This window comes from Mya arenaria, chromosome 7, assembly GCF_026914265.1.
Source record: "Mya arenaria isolate MELC-2E11 chromosome 7, ASM2691426v1".
Taxonomy (NCBI): domain Eukaryota; kingdom Metazoa; phylum Mollusca; class Bivalvia; order Myida; family Myidae; genus Mya; species Mya arenaria.
Genome location: NC_069128.1, coordinates 29,114,434 through 29,138,178, shown reverse-complemented (window position 1 = coordinate 29,138,178; position 23,745 = coordinate 29,114,434). Strand labels below are relative to the sequence as shown.

Sequence of the window (23,745 nt, the reverse complement as noted above, 5' to 3'; positions counted from 1 at the left end):
TGTATTTCTACCAATCAATATTCGTCAGATATACTACAAATAAGCAACTACTCAATAAAATCAATACTTTGTATTTCTACTAATCAATATTCGTCATATACATTACAAATAAGCAACTACTCGATATTATCAATAATATGTATTTCTGCTAATCAATATTCGTCAGATATATTACAAATAAAAAACTACTCAATAGCATTAATACTATGTATTTCTACTACTCAATATTATCAATAATATGTATTTCTACTAATCAATTTTCCTCATATATATTACAAATAAGCAACTACTCAATAGTATCAATACCATGTATTTCTACTAATCAATATTCGTCAGATATATCACAAATAAGCAACTACTCAATATTATCAATACCATGTATTTCTACTAATCAATATTTGTCATATATATTACAAATAAGCAACTACTCAATAGTATTAATACTATTTATTTCCACTAATCAATATTCGTCAGTAATATTACGAATAAGCAACTACTCAATACTATCAATACCATGTATTTCTACTTATCAATGTTCGTCACTAATATTGCAAACAAGCAGCAACTCAATATTATCAATACCATGTATTTCTACTAATTAATACTATCAATATTATGTATTTCTACTACTCAATATTATCAATAATATGTATTTCTACTAATCAATATTCGTCAGTAATATTACAAATAAGCAACTACTCATTATTATCAATACCATGTATTTCTACTAATCAATATTCGTCATATATATTACAAATAAGCAACTACTCAATAATATCAATACTATGTATTTCTACTAATCAATATTCGTCATATATATTACAAAAAAGCAACTACTCAATATTATCAATACTTTGTATTTCTACTAATCAATATTCGTCATATACATTACAAATAAGCAACTACTCAATATTATCAATAATATGTATTTCTACTAATCAAAATTCGTCAGATATATTACAAATAAGAAACTACTCAATATTATCAATACTATGTATTTTTACTGCTCAATATTATCAATGCTTTGTATTTCTACTAATTAATTTTCGTCCGTAATATTACAAATAAGCAACTACTCAATATTATCAATACCATGTATTTCTACTAATCAATATTCGTCATATACATTACAAATAAGCAACTACTCAATATTATCAATAATATGTATTTCTACTAATCAATATTCGTCAGATATATTACAATTAACCAACTACTCAATATTATCAATACTTTGTATTTCTACTAATCAATATTCGTCATATACATTGCAAATAGGCAACTACTCAATATTATCAATAATATGTATTTCTACTAATCAATATTCGTCAGATATATTACAAATAAGCAACTACTCAATAGTATCAATACTTTGTATTTCTACTAATCAATATTCGTCATATACATTGCAAATAGGCAACTACTCAATATTATCAATTATATGTATTTCTACTAATCAATATTCGTCAGATATATTACAAATAAGCAACTACTCAATAGTATCAATACTTTGTATTTCTACTAATCAATTTTCGTCATATATATTACAAATAAGCAACTACTCACTATTATCAATACTTTGTATTTCTACTAATCAATATTCGTCATATATATTACAAACAAGCAACTACTCAATATTATCAATACCATGTATTTCTACTAATCAATATTCGTCATGTTTATTACAAATAAGCAACTACTCAATAATATTAATACTAGTATGTATTTCTACTAATCAATATTCGTCAGTAATATTACAAATAAACAACTACTCAATACTATCAATACCATGTATTTCTACTAATCAATATTCGTCAGTAATATTACAAATAAGCAACTACTCAATATTATCAATAATATGTATTTCTACTAATCAATATTCGTCATATATATATTACAAATAAGCAACTACTCAATATTATCAATACTATGTATTTCTACTAATCAATATTCGTCAGTAATATTACAAATAAGCAACTACTCAATACTATCAATACTATGTATTTCTACTTATCATTAATCGTCAGATATATTACAAATAAGCAACTACTCAATATTATCAATACTATGTATTTCTACTAATCAATATTCGTCATATACATTACAAAGAAGCAACTACTCAATATTATCAATAATATGTATTTCTACTACTCAAAATTATCAAAACTTTGTATTCTACTAATCAGTATTTGTCAAATATATAACAAATAAGCAACTACTCAATTTTATCAATGATATGTATTTCTACTAATAAATATTCGTCATATACATTACAAATAAGCAATTTATCAATACTATCATTACTATGTATTTCTACTAATCAATATTTGTCATATACATATCAAAAAAGCAACTTATGAATACTATCATTACTAGGTATTTCTTCTAATCAATATTCGTCATATACATTACAAATAAGCAATTAATCAATACTATTATTACTATGTATTTCTACTAATCAATATTCGTCATATACATTACAAATAATATATATATTGTATTTTCATACTTTATTTTATAGATACTACTAAGCAATGCTTATTCTATGTATGAGTAATAAGCATTTTTTATCATATGCATTGCTTATAAACATTATTCATCATAAGCATTATAAATTATATACATAACTTCTAAGCAAAATTCATACTTTGTTCAACTACTAAGAAATGTTCATTATATGTATTTCTTTTAAACAACAGTCATCATACGTATTACAACTGAGACTTTTGCTTCAAATGTATTACTGATGTATTATCGAGGTCTGCTCGCGCCTATTGGCTACATTAAGTCTTGACCCCGCCGTGACGCCATCACGACTAAAATTGTGCTTAAATGCCATAAATGACATGAGATAGAAGTGACAGCAATTCGCAGTCAAATCCAGACATTGGAAGACATGAAGAAACAGAGTGAGATACAAGAGATCCGGCTGCGATACCCTAGCTCTTTACGAAGAGACCTCTTGGCCATTTAACGTGCTCGGTGTAAAGCACCGATACACGGGATACAACTTTCATTGGTTGAACCAGTACTGAGTACACCTGCGCACTTATTGTAGCTAATTACCTTATGTAGTGGCAATGGCATCGTTATTTTAAGCTTGGAATTATTAGATTTATTAGATCAATGATGTAAATGGGCCGGTCTTGTCCATGAGAGGGTTTAGTTTGCTCATGATCTAAGTAATGTATAGTTCGATGATACCCACTCCAGCTGTTGTAGACAAACGTTTGCGCATACATGCTATATAGCGTGCAAAATTGTACCAGTGTCATTTTTTCATATAGCATCTAATCAAACAATATCACAAGAACCAACTTAGCATTATAAATGCGTATAAATGTGCCGGCTCTCTAAATATGTTATACGCAATTCCATTAATTTTAGCCATATTTGGGTGACTGTACGATGTTTTCGTCAGTTAAATTAGGAGAAGTAATTGCATGAATTATCGCATGTTAGTGTATATATATATATATATATATATATATATATATATATATATATATATATATATATATATATATATATATATATATATATATATATATATATATATATATAAGCGGCAGCTACTTTTATCGTTCAATTGGTCAAGTTATGTACCAGTCAGTTGTAACCACCCCCCCCCACCCACCCACACACCCCCACCCCCAGGGCCGGGGATTAGCGGGGACTTTGACTTTCCGTCCAGCCAAGCACGGGTAAAATCCCCGCCTTGCGAGGACAAACTGCTGGTAAAATCCCCGCCAAATGCCCCCACACCACACGGACCTTAAGTAAGGACCATTCCCCACTATTTTTGGCGCGAAGACAAAACCACCGCATTCACCCGACACTGCAGAGCCACCTGTAAGGTAAAAACGCCCATTTTCCCGGCTAACCCCGGTATACCACGGGACCTGGTGGTGGGGGGCGGGCGTGGTCACAATTGACTGGTGCATTATTGGTCTGAAAATAATAAGTAAACTTGCAAGGACAGTTTAGCCAGTCAGGTAAAATAATTTATTCACTGGTTGACTATTTGATCTCTTTCCGATGTCAATAATCTATGATTGTCCTTAGTAGAACTTATTTGTGCAAATACAATACTCTTATACAAAAATTCATATTTATAAATATTATATGGTGTTAGATGTATATTATTAAATGGCTATTTCAAGTATATGTATTTCATATATGTTTATTGTGATTAAGAGCAATCTTCAGCGAATGAAGTGAGAGCATCCTTTTCATTCCTGACTATTATTTACTTGTTTACAATGTTCTGTATCTTTGAGAGCACAATGCTCCAGGTTTTCCTACTGAAAACATCTAAAAGAAGCTAAGAAGACTAGCATAAGTTTTATCACAGAGAGGTGACGCATTTCAGCACTTTGTCATTTTACATAACTAATTGTTTATTCTTAGATGATTAGCCACGAGATTGTTTTTTTCTGAAAATTAACCAAAATAAAGTAACCATTTTTTTCGTATTAGTTCTGGTTCTTTTTAAGTATGGCTCTGACTGGTCAATGAAGGTCATTGTACAACAAATCACGATCAATGTCGACAAGACAACGTATGGAATCGCTGCCGTCCCTACAATTATAACAGTACCTAAACAGCTCGTTGTCGTTTGACGGAAAAAAGTTATCCGGTGTTTAATTCACACTTACTTGTTTTCTTTAGATAATTTCTGATGGATGTGACAGATAGGCGTGTCTTGCAACCTTTTCATACGCAGCCGACATCCCTTTTGCGATATAAGAAAACGTCCAAAAGACGGGTTATTTATTGCTATGCGCGCAAAGGTGGGTGGTGAGCACTTAATTAGTTACCCGTAGTTTAGAGTGAAGATACCCCGATTTCAGCCGACTTAATTTATGTAAGTACCAAACGCCCGACCATTGAAGGTTGGCAAATCCTTATGACAAATTGTAAAGGTAACTTCTTCTCTTAATCTAGAAGCAAAAGACAGTGCTGTAATTTCCTTTTCGTGGTGACTGGTCGGTTTCGTTTGCTTAGTTAGCGAGCAATCTCTGCCTTTATCATTCTAGTGACGATCAGAAGCCGCCTCATATCTGGTTTCGTAACGCTTTGGGTCATGTTTGCTTATCATTCCAACGTGTCATCGCAGTTTACCAGGATGGTGAATTATATTAATTTTTGCAGTAAGTGACGTCTCCTCTTATCCTCTTTTACTCTAATGAGTTCTAGATAAGCTCTGAATTCGGTGTGCATGTTTGTCAGTCTGATTTGTATTCAACAAGATTAACCAGGGTGTTTAACTGACTAAGTTGGGAGGTAGAAAGTAAGACCAGGCCGGGCCACTGGAACTGTATCGTTTTTTTTAATCAATTTTCGACTCTTTAAACGAGAAACATAAAACCCGATTTTGGTGACATAACTGTGGGAATAGTTTGCCGTGTCCTCTTCTACACATTGTTTGAGTTCTTCTGACTACTTCATTGTAGAGTGTACCAGACAATGGTGGATTTCAGATTGGGTACAGACTAATCAGCAAGTTCTTTTAAACGAATACATGAGTGCCCCAATGGTGTTTACTTAATTCGGTGGAAAGTTGGCGTGTAGTACGTGTAATGTTGTCAGTGTAATGTATATAACAGACCCAAAACGGGATGGTTTAATATAGCTTTATTACATTCATACTCATACGCACACGATCTTGAATCTAATCAATCTAATCAATAACTTAACTATCGACATACATGCAACTGTTAGCCAGAGGCGGGCTTATCATACACAGAGGCGGGTTTACCAATAGTGGGCTCTGATTGGCCACTACATCCCTCCTTTACATGGATTTGATTTTACTTATATGAAAAAAGATCAATAAATCATATAAACATATTTTTATGAATTATTCATAAAACATTGTATTATTTCTTTTTAACAGAAACTATCATTTTCTTAAATATCATTGCAATAATCAAATCACTTGCAACCATGTATTAAAATAAACAAGATAATTGTCTGTCTATAAATTAACCTCTGACCCTTTTTCCTCACAAATTTAGAAAATGTCAGGTAATAAAACTGTCTAATAGCACACACATTATAGATCATTAAGAAAAAGCATTAAGTTCGAATGTTAGATATTCTGGCTTGTCTTTATAACATTAAGATGATATCATGTAAATGGTTTGACCGGGAACAGATTTCCCAGCAAATGTCCGTTTAATTATCATGATGTGGTTGTAAATCAGTTTCGGATCTCTGCAATGTTTTGGTCCATTGGACGCTCCCAGATTTTTGAATTTAATTGTTATTACTCCCCTAAAATGGTTAACACACTTCACGGATTGAGTTTATTAGCATTTTGCATGGGAATAGTTGTGTGTTTTTTTGCTATTAACACTCTATTATTATCTAGAAACTCATTTATACTATGCAGGCATTATTATGACCTGGATAAGAAAATCACACAATTAACACTCATTCAATCACGATAACGTATCGGCATCTGACGATGTCTGTTTGGTCGCCGTTGTTCGTTTTCGTTGTTTTGCTGCTCACGCGGTCCTGAACGCTGTTTATGTTGTTGGCTGTGTGTGGGCGGTACAGGTACCAACTTAAAGTGTGCGGCGTCGCGTGTCATTTCACGGCCATCATAGCGTACTGTGACCATGGATCCCTTTCGTCTGACGACGTATCCCCATTTATGACTGAATGGCGTTGTTAATTTATTTTGTTTGGGTTGTATAACGAGGACCGGATCGCCTGGCTGTAATGTAAACGGTTTTGCCTTCCGTTTCTCATCGGCATACTTTTTGTTCTTTTGCTTTGATTTAGTATCCCTTTTGCGTACATATATATCATTTCTCGGCACGATAAATGTTGGAAGCTTTGTCTTCATTTTGCGATTGAACATTATTTCAAATGGCGAAAGTCCTGTGCTTGGATGTGGGGTTGATCTGTAATTCATTAGAAAAATAGTAAGTTCAGATTTAAAGTTCTTTCCAGACGCTGTAGCAGTTTTCATTGTTTTTACTAGTGGCTTCATAAATGCTTCTACCAATCCGTTGGCTTGTGGGGCTAGTGGGGTTACCTTCCGGTGTTTGAACCCGATACTGTTTGCAAATTGCGTAAATTCATGGCTATTGAACGGCGCTCCGTTGTCGGATTTTACCACACTTGGAATTGAGAACATTCCAAAAATTCTTTCAAGGTGCGATATGACATTTTGTGCAGTCAGGCTTGTTAACTTTTCAACTAATGGGTATCTACTGTAGTCACAGATAACTACCATAAAATATTCTCCTGTGGGAAACGGCCCACAAAAATCAACTGACACTTCATCCCACGGTTTCTTTGCTAATGGGCTTGGCTTGATCGGTTCTACTGTCGTTTGTGGTGATGCGGACATGCATGGTATGCAATTTTTGCATTGTTCGTCGACTAGTTTGTCCAGATAGGGGAACCAGCAGGTTTCTCGTAAGAGCGCTTTTGTTCTGTTTCTCCCTTGGTGACCTTCGTGTGCTAGGCTAATTATTTTTGATTGCAGGCTGTTTGGGATACACAGCTTGATTCCTCGTAGGAGAACGTTTCCATGCTCTGTTGACAGGACGGTCAGTTCGTCTGCAAGCTGCTGATAACAGTTATAGCTGCCATCACCGGCGCATGTTTGCTTAATCCACGTGTTGTTTTGAAGCGCGGATATTATGCATGTCAACACACAATCTTTGGCTGTGGCACTTGCCACGTCTTGGAGATTTAATGACTTGGGCACTGCGGCATTGGCAATAAAATTCACATATTCCTCAGCTATGTTTTCGTGTGAGTAATTATTTATTGGATGTCGGGAACAGTAATCTGCTATCATTTTATTTCCAGGCATGTGCTTGACTGTAAAATTGTAGGTGGTAAGTCTCAATCGCCATCGTTCAAGTCTAGCTGACTGTATTTGTTTAGAGTTTGTGCATATTGAGAGCAGGGGTCTGCAGTCGGTTACTAGCTGGAATGCCTTTCCATACAAGTAAATGTGAAAATGTTTGCAGCCCCAAACACATGCAAGCATTTCTCGTTCTGTTTGGCTGTAACGCTTTTCCACTGGCGTCAATGACCGGCTTCCATATGCGATAACTTTGTTTTCTTGTATTAATATCCCTGATATTCCCTCGGGGCTTGCATCTACCCATAGTTCTGTGTGTTTTTTCGGGTCAAAATAGCTCATCACTGTATCGCTCCATAGCGCTTGTTTCAGCTGGTCGAAAGCAGTCTGCTGCTGATTTGTCCATTTAAAATCGCTGCTATCTTTCAATAAATCACGCAGGGGTGCCGTAATTGTAGAGTACTTGTCAATGAACTTTGAGAGGTAATTGGTCATACCTAAGAATGACCTTAATTCACCTGTAGTCTTCGGCTCGGCTATATTTTGAACTGCTGTGATTTTGGCCGGATCGGGACTTATGCCTTTGTCCGAAAAAACAAAGCCATAGAATTTGACAGAGGTTTTACCAAATTCGCACTTCTGCTTGTTGAGTGTGAGATTTTTGTCTTACATTCGTTGCAGTACGGCTACGAGTCTCCGATCATGTTCGTCACGGTTTGGTGCGTGTATTATAATGTCATCCGATATGTTCAATGTTCCCTCGAGACCTGTAAGCACTTGTCGTATTTCATTCTGGAATATTTCTTGCGCTACGCTTACACCGAAATTCAGTCGTTTGTACCTGTATAATCCGACATGCGATGCAAACACTGTCATGTTGCGTGACTCCTCGGACAGCTCAAGCTGGTGAAATCCTTTATTAAAATCCACTTTGGAGAACACCTTTGATCCGTTTAATTCCAGGATTATGTCATCAGTTGTAGGCACTACATGACGCTCGCGTTTCAATGCTTGATTTGCTTTTCTCATATCTACACAAAGCCTTATTTGGTCTGGAGCGTTTGGCTTTGGTGCTACAACAATGTTCGAAACCCAAGGTGTCGGCCCGTCCACCTTTTCAATGACATCTTGCTGTTCTAGTCGTATTATTTCCTGTTCCACTTTTTCTCGCACGTGGAATGGAATTCTTCTAGCTGGTTGTGCTATAGGCACGACGTTTTCGTCAACATGGAACTTGATTTGTTTGTCTTTTAATTTGCCTAAACCAGTGAACACGGACTGATATTTGTCACATAATTCCTCGTATTTGTTACTGTTCACTGAGTTTATTACTGGCACAATACCGAGTTCAACAGATGAAAGGTAACTGATTAATGTCACTGATGATCCCTGAACAATGTGAAATTCTGCTGCTGTCACTTTTGATTTAGTTTCCACTGTAAATGTATATTTGCCTTTTATAGTTAACGGTTTATTTTGTGCAAATGCGAACACTTCTATGTTTGTTTTTTCAGCATTGGCCTTGGTTTCATTTTGTTAACAACATCTTGGCTGATTATGTTTATTGAACTTCCGGTATCAATTAGAGTTTTCGTTTGAACACCATTTATGCTTAATATTATCTTTGGTACTTTGTTATCTGTCAAAACGTTGACTCCAAATAATGTGTCTGTATCCGACACCGAATGCTCCTTTTGTGCCTCATTTTCCACCTGGTCAATTCCATGAACCTGTGCCTTACGCGTTCGTTTTCTGCATACGCCAATAAAGTGGTTTGGTTTACGACAATAATTACATGTCGCTCCGTAGGCTGGGCACTTGGTCTGATGTGGATATATGCCGCCACAGTTTCTGCACGTTTGTCTTGATTGTGACTGTTGTTGACGTTTTCTTTGTGCTGAGGGTGGATAACTATAATTTGCATGTTGCGATTTTGTGTGTTGCGGTGTGACTTTAATTTTATTTACGTCGCTGTATTGCGGTTCCATTGCTTTGGCTTGTCTGTCCGCAATTTCCATTGTTCTTCCCATTGTTAAAATATCTTTAAGCGGCTTGTCTTCTTCCAGACATTTAAGTCGTAGTTTCTTTGACACGCAGCCTTGGATGATTTGGCTCTTTATTTCACCGTCTTTGTCCGAAAATTCACAATTGTCTGCCTTGTGGCGGAGGCAAGTTGCAAATTGGTCTATTGTTTCGGCGTGATGTTGTTTTAGGTTCCTAAATTCGAACCGCTCGAACTCTCTGTTTTTCTTCGGTTGGAAATAGCCTGTTAACCCTTGCTTGACGTCATCGTAGTTTGAATCGCTGTCTCCAAGATTCAATGTTTCGTATATTTCGAATACTTCATCTCCGGCATAGTGAAGTAATAGCGCTTTCCTCCGTTTTTTGGAGTCAATGCTAAGTCCTGTGAACAAATTTTCCAACTTTGTCACGTATTTAGTCCATCTTGTGCCAAGGGATGTTTCCTCCCCGTACACATCAAATTTCGGGAACGGCGCTAATCCAGCCATTGTGCGTTAATCCTGACACTGACGTATTTCATATGTTAATCTACTAGCACTTTAATCCTCAATCCTCGTCGCCAATGTAATGTTGTCAGTGTAATGTATATAACAGACCCAAAACGGGATGGTTTAATATAGCTTTATTACATTCATACTCATACGCACACGATCTTGAATCTAATCAATCTAATCAATAACTTAACTATCGACATACATGCAACTGTTAGCCAGAGGCGGGCTTATCATACACAGAGGCGGGTTTACCAATAGTGGGCTCTGATTGGCCACTACAGTACGGAAGAAATTTTGTAAGTATATACCGTTACAATGATCAGTTAGTGATCGTTGCCGGTACAACCATTTTTATCAAATCGAAGACGGTTAACCAGTTTAGATACAATTCAACTATATTAAAAAGCGAAGTTATCGATGTGTTCTGTTTTAATAAATTAATTCCACACGTTAAGATTCAAGCCCATATTGAATTTAAAATACACACAACTGTAATTGAATGTGCCAGTTATCTTCAAAAAGTGTCAATATCAATCATTGAATGCATTGAACTATACAATGCACGGTACAGAATTACATAAGTACGTTAAATAAATACACAAAAAAAAACGTTTTACTTCTTGATTTTTGGTGAAATATGGAGTTTTTTTCAGTGAAATAACAGTGACCTTGATATTTTACTGCTGTGGCACTGCAAATTTAGGAGCAAAAATATTTACTTTAGGAACTACTTTTAAAATCAATTGTAGTTACTTCCCTTCGATCAGAACTATAAAACTTCAATTTCGAACCTGTAAAGTATGTTAAATTATAATTTGATTTTAAAACAAGATTTCATTTGATTGTGTAAAGATTTTTTTTAAATAAACACAACTGATAAATTACAATACCTAATCAAGTATGTATCCATTTTATTGTTACCGTTGCAATTTGGTAAATTGTTTCATGTCCTGTAATATTTGAAATTAACTCTTGCATCTTGCATTAAATGTTATTTTTAGGTACATAAATGCATGAATAAAATTGCATTGATAGATATATAATGTATAATATTTTAGCACTGAAACAAGAGAAAATTACAAATATTAAATAATGATTGCCGAAATGTTTCTCAACGGTCCAGCGTAGGAAAGACAATGTACGTTATCAGCGATCAAAACTTAGCGTGGGGGGGGGGGGAGTCTCAGAAGGAGCCGTGTAGCAAAAGGTTATTAAAAAAGGGTATACTTAGAAAACAAAATCAAAATGCCAATAAATCTCCTTAAATAATCATAACAGACATAAAACAATTGTTAATGTAAGTGTTAGATTGTATTTTATATCACTTTTGACATAAAATACGATCTGAAACTGAAATCATCAAACTTCCTTTAAAAATGTACGTCTGACCTAATGCAACTGTTTATGGTACTCTGTCTAATTTACTGCTACTATGTCACATTGAGTATAGGACAAAGCTGGATTTTAGACTACGTCCGACGTTTTGGACCATCTTTACGCTTGTGTTTAACGAGAAAACGAGATTGTAATGAGTAGTGACCAGTCCCTTACAACACCTGCAAGGTGGTTACCTGCCTACATATCCTTAATAAGTACCAGATCCAACCGAAAAGCGAATTTTGTGGCGATTTATTGCCACCTGGGCAAGCGTTTTACGAGTTTCCCAAGACTGGTGACATAATTGTAAGGTAGTTTGGCGTGTCTCCTCCAACAATTATGGTAGACATCCGCATACTTCACATTTGTGAGTACCAGACCAAGCCGTAGAACGGGCTTTGTGGTTATCTGCAAACACACTTTGCAAGTGCTTTTAACGAGTTAACGAGTTTTTTTCCAAGAAGTCTGACCTGTTCTGATGAAGGTTCCCTTGAACACGTATTCTGTGGTCCATGGAAACTGGATTTTGGCGACTTTGATCCGTCATGGTGAGTGCTTTGATAGAATAAACGCTTTTTCCAAGATTGGTGACCTATATGGTGTAGTAGATATTCGTGTCGCTCTGGGTGGTATTCTGAACCAGTTAAACGACTATGGTAACTATGGAAACCGAATTGTTTATACATATTTGCCATTTCTAGCATCGTCGGCAACCGAGGTACTTTCTTCCGTTACACTTCATAACGAAGCATATCGAAGTGTGTATCGTGGGTATCCGACTATGCATTTCTAACAATGGGTTGATCTAATCATTTTCCAAAAAAGGGGAGTAAATATATTTGCCTTTTTTACCCATTTTGTGTATTGTGTTAGCTTCTGCAACTGATTCAATTGCACAATATATTTACATACAATAGTTCTGTGTCTCAAATTAAGACAGAGGTCAGTTTGGATAACGATTTCTTGTGAAATTACATATGAAGTTCTTCGATTTCCTTGAAAATTAGTCACAAACTATACTAGTGGATTTTAATTATTATAATGGGCAATTAGCTTACTTATGAAATACGAAAGTAAAGACAGTTGTTAAGTTTGAAACGCTTAATCAAACACTTCAAACCAATCCTCTTAAAAGCCACTAAGGGCTGCTTACAGCTTCTGCGAACTTTTATGATATATTGAACACAATAGAACATACTTAAATCACAATGAAATGTAACAATGTAAGGAAATAAATTATGATGACAATATTTTAAATTGAGAAAGGAAATTTATTCTAAAGTTGTTTCATGTACTTGCGGACCTTAAGTCACTAAGAGCTTCTTACAGCTTCTACGAACTTGATATACAGTCGAACCCCGATGGCTCGAACTTCGAGGGACCAGCGTAAATACATCGAGCCAAGCGGGAATGATTCCGTTCAGTTAAAAGAAATCGGTCCTTAACATTCAGTTCGGGCCAACCAGGAATTCGAGCCAAGCGAGTTCGAGCCAACGGGGTTCGACTGTATTTGAAAACAATTGGGCATACTTAAAATCACTATTATATCACAGATCATACACAAGCGTTATCGAGTTTATTTGTTTGGTATATTTTCTATATCAAGACTTTGTCAAACGAAAGAGGAACTGAATGTTGACGTGTCATTTATTGTTTATGGCTGCACTCTCACAGATTGACCGTTTTGACAACATTTTTTTTGTCTTAAAACGAGCCAATTGTTTTGCAAATGTCTGAAAATCAGCGATATAAGACTGCTGACGATCTCAGTTTTTCATATTTACGTTCAAAAATTGATGTTTTAAGGCTAAAAGCTTTACTAACGCTTTAAGAAGAATAAAAATTTTCGGCAGTTTTCCAAACAATTAAGATAATTATGTTCTATAGATTTTATCTTATACGACCAAATTGAAGGCATTAAGGCCAAAATCAGCTGATTCTGAAAAACAAAACAATTTAAAACAAATGTAAATACTGTCAATCTGTGAGTGTGCAACTTTAAATGACTAAAAATGAAATAATAAAAACCAAATATTGTACCAAAGTAAAAGTACAGCTTTAAACATAGGTTGGGAATACAAAACCACCAAAAGCAAGAACAATAATACTGGTAGATTTGAACACTTTTATACCGGCATAAATGCGTACCCTCCTGATAAAAGCCTGCGTATACCATGAAAACCTTCTTTAAAGCTGCACTCTCACAGATTAAACGTTTTGAAAACTGTTCTTTTTTTTGTCTTGGAACGAGCATTTTTTTGCGAAAATCCATGGAAACCAGTGCTGACAAAAATAAGATCGCAGATTATTATATTCAAGTTCACAAATTGATGTTTTAGGCATTTTTCTTACACCGTAAGTAATTTAAGCCATAAAACATTAATTTTCGAACGGAAATATGAAAATCTACGATCTGATTTTTTGTCAACAATCTAAGATCATTGATTTGCAGATATTTACGCAAAAATCTGCTCGTTCCAAGACAAAAACATAAAAAAATGTAAAAATGGTATATCTGTGAGAGTGCAGCTTTAAGGCCAATATAAGAAAACATTCACATTATACAAACGTTGGTGTTAATTGACGTGAAAAGAAAAAGAATCATGCAGTCTTGTGGTGGACTGATCAGGTGACCTCTTGAAGTTCTGTTCACTTGTACAGTCACAAAATAGTTGTTTACTATAAAGTGACACTCTTATTCAAAACAATGCATATAAATGTTTAATAAACATCCATTTTTAGTAATATACCTTTTACTACTTACAAAAGTATGCATTTATTGAAAATATTAATCACTGATGACAAGATTGTAACTGAGTTTTTAATAGCTGAAAACGCAAAAATATTAAATGATTGGTGAGTGCTAAAAGATTTACTATGTTATACTATTGTCTTAAAAGGTAAAAATGCTGTGTTTTTCTGTACCTTTCTTTCAAAAAAAATAACTATGTGAAGAACTACAGTAAAAAGCTCAGTAGCCAAAAGTTAAACATAATCCTCGTTTATTGGCACTGGGTAAACGCCAAAGACATAGAACACACAAACAAATATTTTACAAACAAGAAACATGGAACAACAGCACAAAACTCAACAAACAGCACAGTGCTTTATACTATACAAAAAACTACGTATGTTTATTAAACTCTGTATCCTTCATAAGAAACATTGTTTTTGACATTTAGTCGACCTTTTTGGTATATTCAAACAATTGCATTAATTGTGGTAAATCTTTTTTTGGGAGTAAGAGTGCATCTTGGTACAATTGGCATTAACAATTGATGATAAATTTAAAAACTGAGAAAAAAGGGTAAAATCCAGAAAATTATAAAACAGAAAAAAAGTTTTTCGGAGATTATACCAAAATTTAAAAAAAAAAAAACGGAAGATGAAATTATTCGTTCGAGCCGCTAACGATTAAGTTTGACTACAGCTCGAACTAAACCGAATCCCCGTGTTGTCCAATTTTAGCATTTGTCACATAAACATTCTTTATCAATATAATGCATCATCGTCAATTATTTGTAAAGTGGATGTATTTGCGTATTTAAAGAAACACTATTAATGAGATCTTCGATCCGGTCATATCAGGGTATTCATAGAAAAGGCTTCTCGATAAAGGAATAATAGAATAGGTATACACATGTACAAGTTAAGTTGAATTTTAAGGATCAATTGCAGTTAAACCATCTGATATAATAAGGGTCTAGAGTGACCCGCAAAGTTGGGAAATATTTGAGTAGATCTTGCTTTGATTTTATGTGTTTATATAAATTAAATTTGAAACTCAAAAGTTTTAGAGTTGAAGTCAGTACGATTTCATTAGGTTCATTCGGAACTTATCGGCTATTTTCTATCGAAAACATCCTCGGATGTATATGTACGGTTAACAATGTCAGAATGCTTTACACTATAACTAGACTGGCGGATTCGTGGACTTGTGGTAACACATTTGACTGTCCATCCAGGGGTGGCAGGTTCGATTTCCCGCCGCACCACTAAAAATACTATAAGTCTAATCGTCTTCCGGGAGAAACATTAAAAGGGGAACCCGTTTGCCAGTGTTAAACATTCCTGCACGTAAAAGAACCTGGGGCTACATTCTATCTGTGCACATTGCTCAGAAAACCTTACAGTACATGACTTACAATTTTATCGGAGCATTCGCCGAGTAGGCCTTACCCGAGTGCGAGTATAAATAATATTTTTTTACTCCTACCCATAACGCTCCTAAACATTCCAATTAAAAATTAACGGTTAGCAAAGCAATCATATGATGCATTTAAATTTGTTATCAGCTGACAGTTTTAACTAATATAAACAAATCCAGAAAGTTTCAACAATTTATTACGAAGTGAACGTATACAAAAAACATCACAAAAAGTACAGGGAACAAGTCACGGAGCAGTCCGTAGTCTCATTGCGTTACGTTATTAAAATATATTAAAAGTAAAAGGGTTTTTTTTTCAAAAAACGCTCATACTGCACGTACACACTTTCGGTGGCGTTCAACCCATTGTTTGAATATCTGTCCGTACCACTCTTTCTGATATCGTTCCTCTGTTGTTCTCACAGCGGAACGAAGGTCCTGTAGATCTTCGTAGCGATTACCCCGTATATCATTATTTAGCCTCGAGAAGATTTCAAAATCATTTCGATGATAATGACAAATATGCCTAATGTGTCAACCCCCACCCCCTTCTACTCAAGTGGATGATGATAAAATGAAATCATAACTGGTGTTTCTGATTAACTGAAACTTTCTTAATCATTTCATTATTTCTTGAACGTGTCTCTTCTAAATAGCCCTTCAAATTTAAACGAATAACAAGTTCAATCTAAGTGTTTCAATGATTCTTAAAGTATGTAATGCATTGTAACACGTGCATTATCAACAATTTGAAGTACTGTTATATTTCTATTTAATAATCGGAAAATATTATGTCAGTAAATGTCACACAAATTAAAACGTACAGACTGAAAAAGGACGACCAGCTTGGTTAGGCCTAAAAAAATTGTTTGGTTAGGGTTACATCCTTTTCAAAAATAGGTAGGGTAGGTAGGCTTTTTATATTGAAAAAAATATATATTAGCGTAAGGCATTATATAAGAATGCAATTTTCATCCTTGGAGAATGGTGTTAAAGTTATCTTCTATATAAGCATTTAAGGGTTTAAACGTCATAATGAAAAGCAAAACTTTTTTTAGATTTTTTAGTTTTTCATTTTTTTTTCAAACTGATTATAAAAACGATAGGGTCGGCGCCTATTCCATAGGTAGGGTCGGGTAACCCGAACCAAATGTATTTTTATAGGCCTTATTATGAACGCCCCTTTATGACGTCCTGAGGATAATCATCAAACATTTGCCATTCTTTTTCGGTTACAGTATGGATGCAAATACTGAATCATGAACGTTCGGATTAACGCTGTTTTTATCTGTTTATATATTTTATGTTTGGAGTTGGTGACGTCGCTTTCGGGACCGTATGTAACTTATTTAGTTTCTAGTTTCAATTAATTCTTTATTCTTGCTAAAGCCATTACTAAGACTTCATTATAAATATTTTATTTTATAAAAAAAATCAGTATGTTCGTGAACCATTTTGTTCATAAAAAGACAACAACAGTATTCAACGTAATTCAATTATTTTGCTATTTATAATCTTTTTGAAACATTTAAAACAGTCAATACTTTTATGGCTATAATATAGACTTACAATGAAGATATGTGAACTCTTTTCTCCATCCACTAGCAATAAATGGCACAGTAGATGATCTTTATAAGCTTTTAGCTTTCGATCAAATTCTTAAATATTTAGAATGAAATACATGTTGTCACTTGTATATTTTCATTAAAAAAATATGTTTAAACCAACAATAAATGATATCGAAAACTACGAGTTTCAGTTAATGCCAGTTAACATACCACACTTAATGTGATTATTATCATATTCGAGAACTATTTGTCAGTGTTTGGACTTCAAAGCTGCACTCTCACAGATTAATTTTTTGACTTTTTTTATTTTATTTTTTGTCTTGTAATGAGCTTATCTTTGAGTAAATGTCTGGAAACCAGTGATAAAAGACAGCTGACAGAAGACAAGATCACAGTTTCTATATTTACGTTTGAAAAATGATGTTTAAAGCTGCATCCTCACAGATTGACCATTTTCACAACCTGTTTGTGTTTTGTCTTGGAAATACCAATTTTGCGTAAATATCTGCAAACCAATGATTCATGATTGCTGACAAAAATTCAGATCGTAGATTTTCATATTTCCGTTCGAAAATTAAAGTTTTATGGCTTAAACCGTTACTAACGGTTTAAGAAAAAGGCATAAAACACCAATTTTTGAACTTAAATATAAAAATATTTTTTCTATTTTTTGTCAGCAGTCTTATATAACTGGTTTCCATGGATTTTCGCAAAAAATTGGCTCTTTTCAAGACAAAAAAAAAAAAAGTTGTCAAAACGTTCAATCTGTGAGAGTGCAGCTTTAATGATTAAAAAGTGTTTAAAACTCTAAGAAAAAGACAGTTTCGGCAATTTTCCAAACAATTCATATCTGTTCTATTGTGGGTTAGCTTATTTGACTAAATTGAAGGCGTTGTTGTCCAAATCAGCTGTTTTTAGAACAGTTTAAAATATCAAATAGAGAGAGTGCATCTTTAAATAACAATTATATTCTTCATGGTGATCAAAATGAATCAATTTTTATTTTCGATATTTAAGATTAAGGTAGAAATTTTGCTTCTTAAGCTTTGAACTTTTGAAGTGACACTCTTACTTAAATTCAATACATACATATATCTATCAAACATAATTTTTAAGTGAAAAACATTAAACTACTTACAGAAACTCGTATTAGCCTACTTTGGTCGAGATTAGGCAAGTTTTTAAATATATTGTCGCCAATTATCAAGTTTTAGTACTACGATTGTCCCGGTATCGCGTCAAATACGTTATAGTTCATTGATTAATAAATTATGGTATGTCTTTACAGACATGTGTGTTCCAGGAAAGTGCTAAGATCATATAGCGACTACACGTCATGTGGGTTTTGGTGAGTATAAAAGTCATTAAAGAGGATATATAAAAAACGGCTATGGAAAAGAGGTTTCGAATTTCAAGTGACTCTCTAATTTAAAATTGATACACTCACTTCTATAACAGACATTCATTTTGAGTGATAAACCTTTAATACTGACCAAATAATGTATTTATAGAAAATATTATTTATTGATAACAAATTTGTAACCATGTTTTTATTAGCAGAAAGCGCTATTTTTTTAAATGATTGTTGAATGCTAAAAGATTTACTGTGATCTACAATAGTGTTTTATGCTCATTCCTTTCAAATTAAATTCGGTATCCTTTATACGAACCATTGTTGTTGACATTTATTCATCCTTTTTGATAAATTAAAACAATTTTATAATTTTAGTAATCTTATTTGGGAATAAGAGTGCGTCTTTAAGTATTTTCGTGTTATTTGGGCCTGATATCGAAGCACCGCTTAAGCAGTTTCTATAGGGCATTTAAAGTGTTATTTTGTGTACGCTCTTCCGAATGATGTTCTTTCAATTATGCATGCTTACAGCCAAAAAGGAGATTGGAAAACAAGATAATTATGATAGAAGCTCAACTCATGAAGACGGAACACAGATAAATAAAGCAGACATAAAATAGATAGTTAAATAAATTTTGCCGAAAAAGGGAGGCTATAATGTGAACTATACAAAGATATATTATGCAAGCAGCCTCAAAACACGCCATGAAACACACGATTTAATCACACAAGTAGGAAATAAATATAATTATGATACACAAGCAATACGAATAATACAAATAATAAATATACATAATCAAGACATATAAACATGTCACACTATTATAACTATCATTCTTAGCACAACATCCAAAAAAAACATTAAGAACATGACAAAAAAATAAAAAAAGTCAAACCTATTTATTAACTTTGAAAAGGGTATTGGAGGTGGGGATTAAATTTAAACTATAAATAACCGTTTGGCTGGCGGCGCGCTGAACAATAAATCCGATATATGTTCTCTCAATAATGCATGCTTACAGCCTAAAGGGAGCTTGGAAAGCAATATCAATACAAGAGATGTGTTAAGAAAAGATAGGATACAGGAATGTACTGGTAAAAATATATTGATTATTGCACTTGACTTGAAATTATAACATCTGTAAACAAGATTGAGTTTTACAGGGGATGGGGTCGATGCCATAGACGTCGCTACTACTTGGAAACCAAAGAATTCTGCTGTGAAGACTGGACGGAGGACAACCATGGCTCCTGTAGTAGACGTGGGTATTTCATACGCTTCTTGGGCCCATTTTATAAATAGATCTTATATGTATATGTTTGTCATAGTTACAAAACAAATATGTCATAAAGTTATATCACAGACTGTTTAACAAAGAATAAGGGATGATATCTATACTAAATCACAACATCATTAGAATGCTTTGGATACATACCTGCGTTAATAAAGACTAAATTCAGTGTTGCAAATAATTATATAACACAGGATAACCCATTCAACTTATTTCCAATGGGGTCCTTATTACAAATATAATTATTTGCCAAGATCTTAGATGTTAGTTGTTTAAGTTAGGTTTTCTTATACAAACAAATAACATACTCTGAATAGTTAAAGAATGATATAATGTTTGAGATTGAAATTCTTTTACAGTTATAATGCAACTGACTGTAAAAAAACATATGACACTTTAACATTATATGACAAAAATCTTAGAACTGATAGGCAAGCTTAAAAACTAAATGATAACAATTAATAAAATATGAAATCTTCCAATTTTGCACATTTCATACCAACAGTGAGATGTGATTTCACTTTTTTTTAAAGTATTCTTATTTTTCAATTCTTTTAACTTACTATATTAATCACGTTTACAGCAATATGCAGAGTGCCATGCCAAAACGGAGGGACGTGCATTGCTCCAAATAAATGCCAGTGTCCTCCTTCCTACGATGATGGAAGATACTGCACCAACGGTAAATACTTTTAATCATTGAATGCAATACAAACAGAGAGAGCCGGTGTGGGGGGAGTGAGCAAGAGAGAGAGAGAGCCAGAGAGAGAAGAGTGAGAGAGGGAGAGAGAGACAGAGGGGAGAGACGGAGGGAAGAGAGAGCAAGAGAGAGAGAGACAGAGAGAGAGAGAGAGAGAGAGAGAGAGAGAGAGAGAGAGAGAGAGAGAGAGAGAGAGAGAGAGAGAGAGAGAGAGAGAGAGAGAGAGACGGGGGTGGGGGAGAGAGAGTCAGAGAGAGCCATAGAGAGCCGGGGGGAGAGAGAGCCAAAGAGAGAGCAAGAGAGAGAGAGAGAGAGAGAGAGGGACGGGGGTGGGGAGAGAGAGCGAGCGAGAGAGAGAGAGAGAGAGAGAGAGAGAGAGAGAGAGACGGGGAGAGAGAGAGAGAGCCGGGGAAGAGAGAGAGAGCCGGGGCAGAGAGAGAGAGAGAGAGAGAGAGAGAAAGAGAGAGAGAGAGAGAGAAAGAGAGAGAGAGAGAGACGGGGTGGGAGAGAGAGAAAGAGAGAGAGAGAGAGAGAGAGAGAGAGAAAGAGAGAGAGAGAGAGAGCTGGGGAAGAGAAAGCCAGAGAGAGAGAGCCGGGGAGAGAGAGAGCCGGGGAGAGAGAAAGAGACGGAGGGGAGAGAGAGCAAAAGAGCAAGAGAGAGGAACACAGTTTTATTAGCTAAAACATTTTGCAGATAACAGCATGTGTATTCTGTATTTGATGTTCTAAATAAAAAATAAATATTGCAAGCGGCATTTTTTTATTTCTTAAAAGGAACACAGTTTAATTTGCTGAAACGTTTTGCAGAAAACAACATGTGTAATTTACCGCTGATGTTTTAAACATTGTTTTGTGTCTATTGAAAGCGGTGTATTTTTCTTTCTTAAAAGGAACACAGCTTTATTAGCTAAAACATTTTGCAGATAACATGTGTAAAAAAAACAAAAAAAAACATGTGATATGTTCTAAACGTTGTTTTGTGTCTATTGCAAGCGACATTTTTTTCTTAAAAGGAACAAGGTTTTATCAGCTTAAACGCTTTGCACATATTGATAGTGTCTTTGATTTAATAAGTCCCAGATGACAAACAAAAAACAGTAATTTGCAATGGTTTTAGATATTTAGAAAGACTTTATCAGGTTTCACAAACAATCTTTGCTTTGAATTTATTGTCCGGTTTAAAATGCTTTCAATCTGTTTTGAAGGTTATGATAATAACTTCTTTAACGACGCTGAAAGTATTGAAGGCTGTAGGCACGACAAGCGTGATTTTACTTTTTTTCCAAATCTGGCAATTTACATAAAATCCCAAAAATCGTTTTTAAAGTGGCCCTAAACTGCAATCAATTAGGGCCTGTAACTACCTAAGAATACGTAAAGTAAATTGATGTGTTTTATTGCAGTTGGCTTGTTTCATGACAGTAACTGATGTGAAAGGATACATGTTTAAAGATAAACCCGGTTTAATGGCACTGGGCAAACGCCAAATTCATAGAACATAAAATCACAAGTCGTTTTCTAGTGTTAAGTCATGTAACTGAAACCCGGTATTGGCTGAGGACGTTTTGACTATTTGAAGGAGACAAATTAAAACAGGGTCTTCTAGTCATGCTTTCTAATTCATATTAACTTGAATTCGTATGAAGGTATTTAAGATTGTCAACCAGTAGATCTGACCATGCCTGATTTCGATTTGCGTAAAGTGACACTCTTATTAAAAAAACAATACATACATATGAATAAAAACCATAAATTTTGACTGATAAACCTTAAACTCTTTACTAAATAATGCATTTATGAAATCTATTAACTACTGTTAACAACATTGTAACATTGAAATTTAAAAGCAAAAAATGCAAAGATATTAATTGATTGGTGAATGCTAAAAGATTTACTGTAGTCTACTATAGTTTCATAAGGTAGAAATACTGTGTTTTATGTACTCATTCCTTTCAAAATAAATTCGATATCTTTCATTAGAACCATTGTTTTTAACATTTATTCATCCTTTTTGGGATATTAAAACAATATTATTTATTGTGGTCAATCTTATTTGGGAGTAAGAGAGCATCTTTAATCACATACACCACACCGTTTAACGGGGCACGAAATCTAACGCGAGATATAAACTAAGCTATGCGTTTTATTTCTAGTCCAATGCTCACATCTACACCCGTGTTTCCCTGGCTTGTGCACATCGTCAAGCCGCTGTAGTTGTATGGATGGATGGCAAGGGTCAAACTGCCTGACATGTACGTATACAATATTAACCCTTACATGTAAATAAGTTTTAAATTTCATAATTAGCCTGATGTTTGGAAATGTTGTTATCAATACAATATACCCATATGTGTTCTGTTGTGTACTGGTTTTTATTGATATGTTAATGAAAAGTCATTTGTACTTCTTAAGTTATACATTTATAATGAATATTGAATAATAGCAAAATAACGAGTATTGCTTTATAGCAAAACTCAGTATAACTTATGCTTGGTAATAATATATACTTAGTTTAAATTGATATAAGTAGTTGTACTTATGATGAATATTGCTTATTTTATAAACATATGATAAATATGATTGAGTAGAAAGATAGCATGACTATTGCTTAGTATTAATATACAGTCGAACCCCGTTCGAAATGCTAACATACAATATAAAGAAATCGGTCCTTTACATCAAATTCGACCCAACGAGGAATTCGAGCCAAGCGAGTTCGAGACATCGGGGTTCGACTGTATATGATACATATTTTAATTGTAACACATATGAATTAGACACACTACATAGCAATACTAAGAAACAAACTATAGCTCAGTGATTAAAGCCGCACTCTCACAGATATACCGTTTTTACACCTTTTTTTATTTTCTGTCTTATAAAGAGAAAATTTATGCGTAAATATCTGCAAACCAATGATAAAAGATTGCTGACAAAAGATCAGATCGCAGATTTTCATA

At 34.2% G+C, this 23,745-nt stretch overlaps 2 protein-coding genes across 2 annotated transcripts in view; one reads left to right on the top strand and one right to left on the bottom strand.

The window, feature by feature from the left end:
* Positions 1 to 8,497: 8,497 nt before the first annotated feature.
* LOC128241055 (uncharacterized protein K02A2.6-like) lies at positions 8,498 to 10,341 on the bottom strand. Its single transcript, XM_052958042.1, has 2 exons — positions 9,627 to 10,341; positions 8,498 to 9,267 (listed from the first exon to the last, which is right to left on the bottom strand). The coding sequence occupies exons 1-2, from the start codon at positions 10,339 to 10,341 to the stop codon at positions 8,498 to 8,500; spliced, it is 1,485 nt and encodes a 494-aa protein (XP_052814002.1).
* A 6,335-nt stretch (positions 10,342 to 16,676) lies between these two features.
* The window catches only part of LOC128241772 (uncharacterized), a 37,344-nt gene continuing 30,275 nt past the window's right edge, over positions 16,677 to 23,745 (top strand). Inside the window, exons 1-6 of the mRNA XM_052958856.1 lie at positions 16,677 to 16,771; positions 17,036 to 17,207; positions 18,728 to 18,787; positions 19,958 to 20,055; positions 20,669 to 20,767; positions 22,939 to 23,037. Coding sequence (XP_052814816.1) covers positions 17,131 to 17,207; positions 18,728 to 18,787; positions 19,958 to 20,055; positions 20,669 to 20,767; positions 22,939 to 23,037 — 433 coding nt within the window. The 5' untranslated portion in view covers positions 16,677 to 16,771; positions 17,036 to 17,130. The remainder of the gene's footprint in view (positions 16,772 to 17,035; positions 17,208 to 18,727; positions 18,788 to 19,957; positions 20,056 to 20,668; positions 20,768 to 22,938; positions 23,038 to 23,745) is intronic.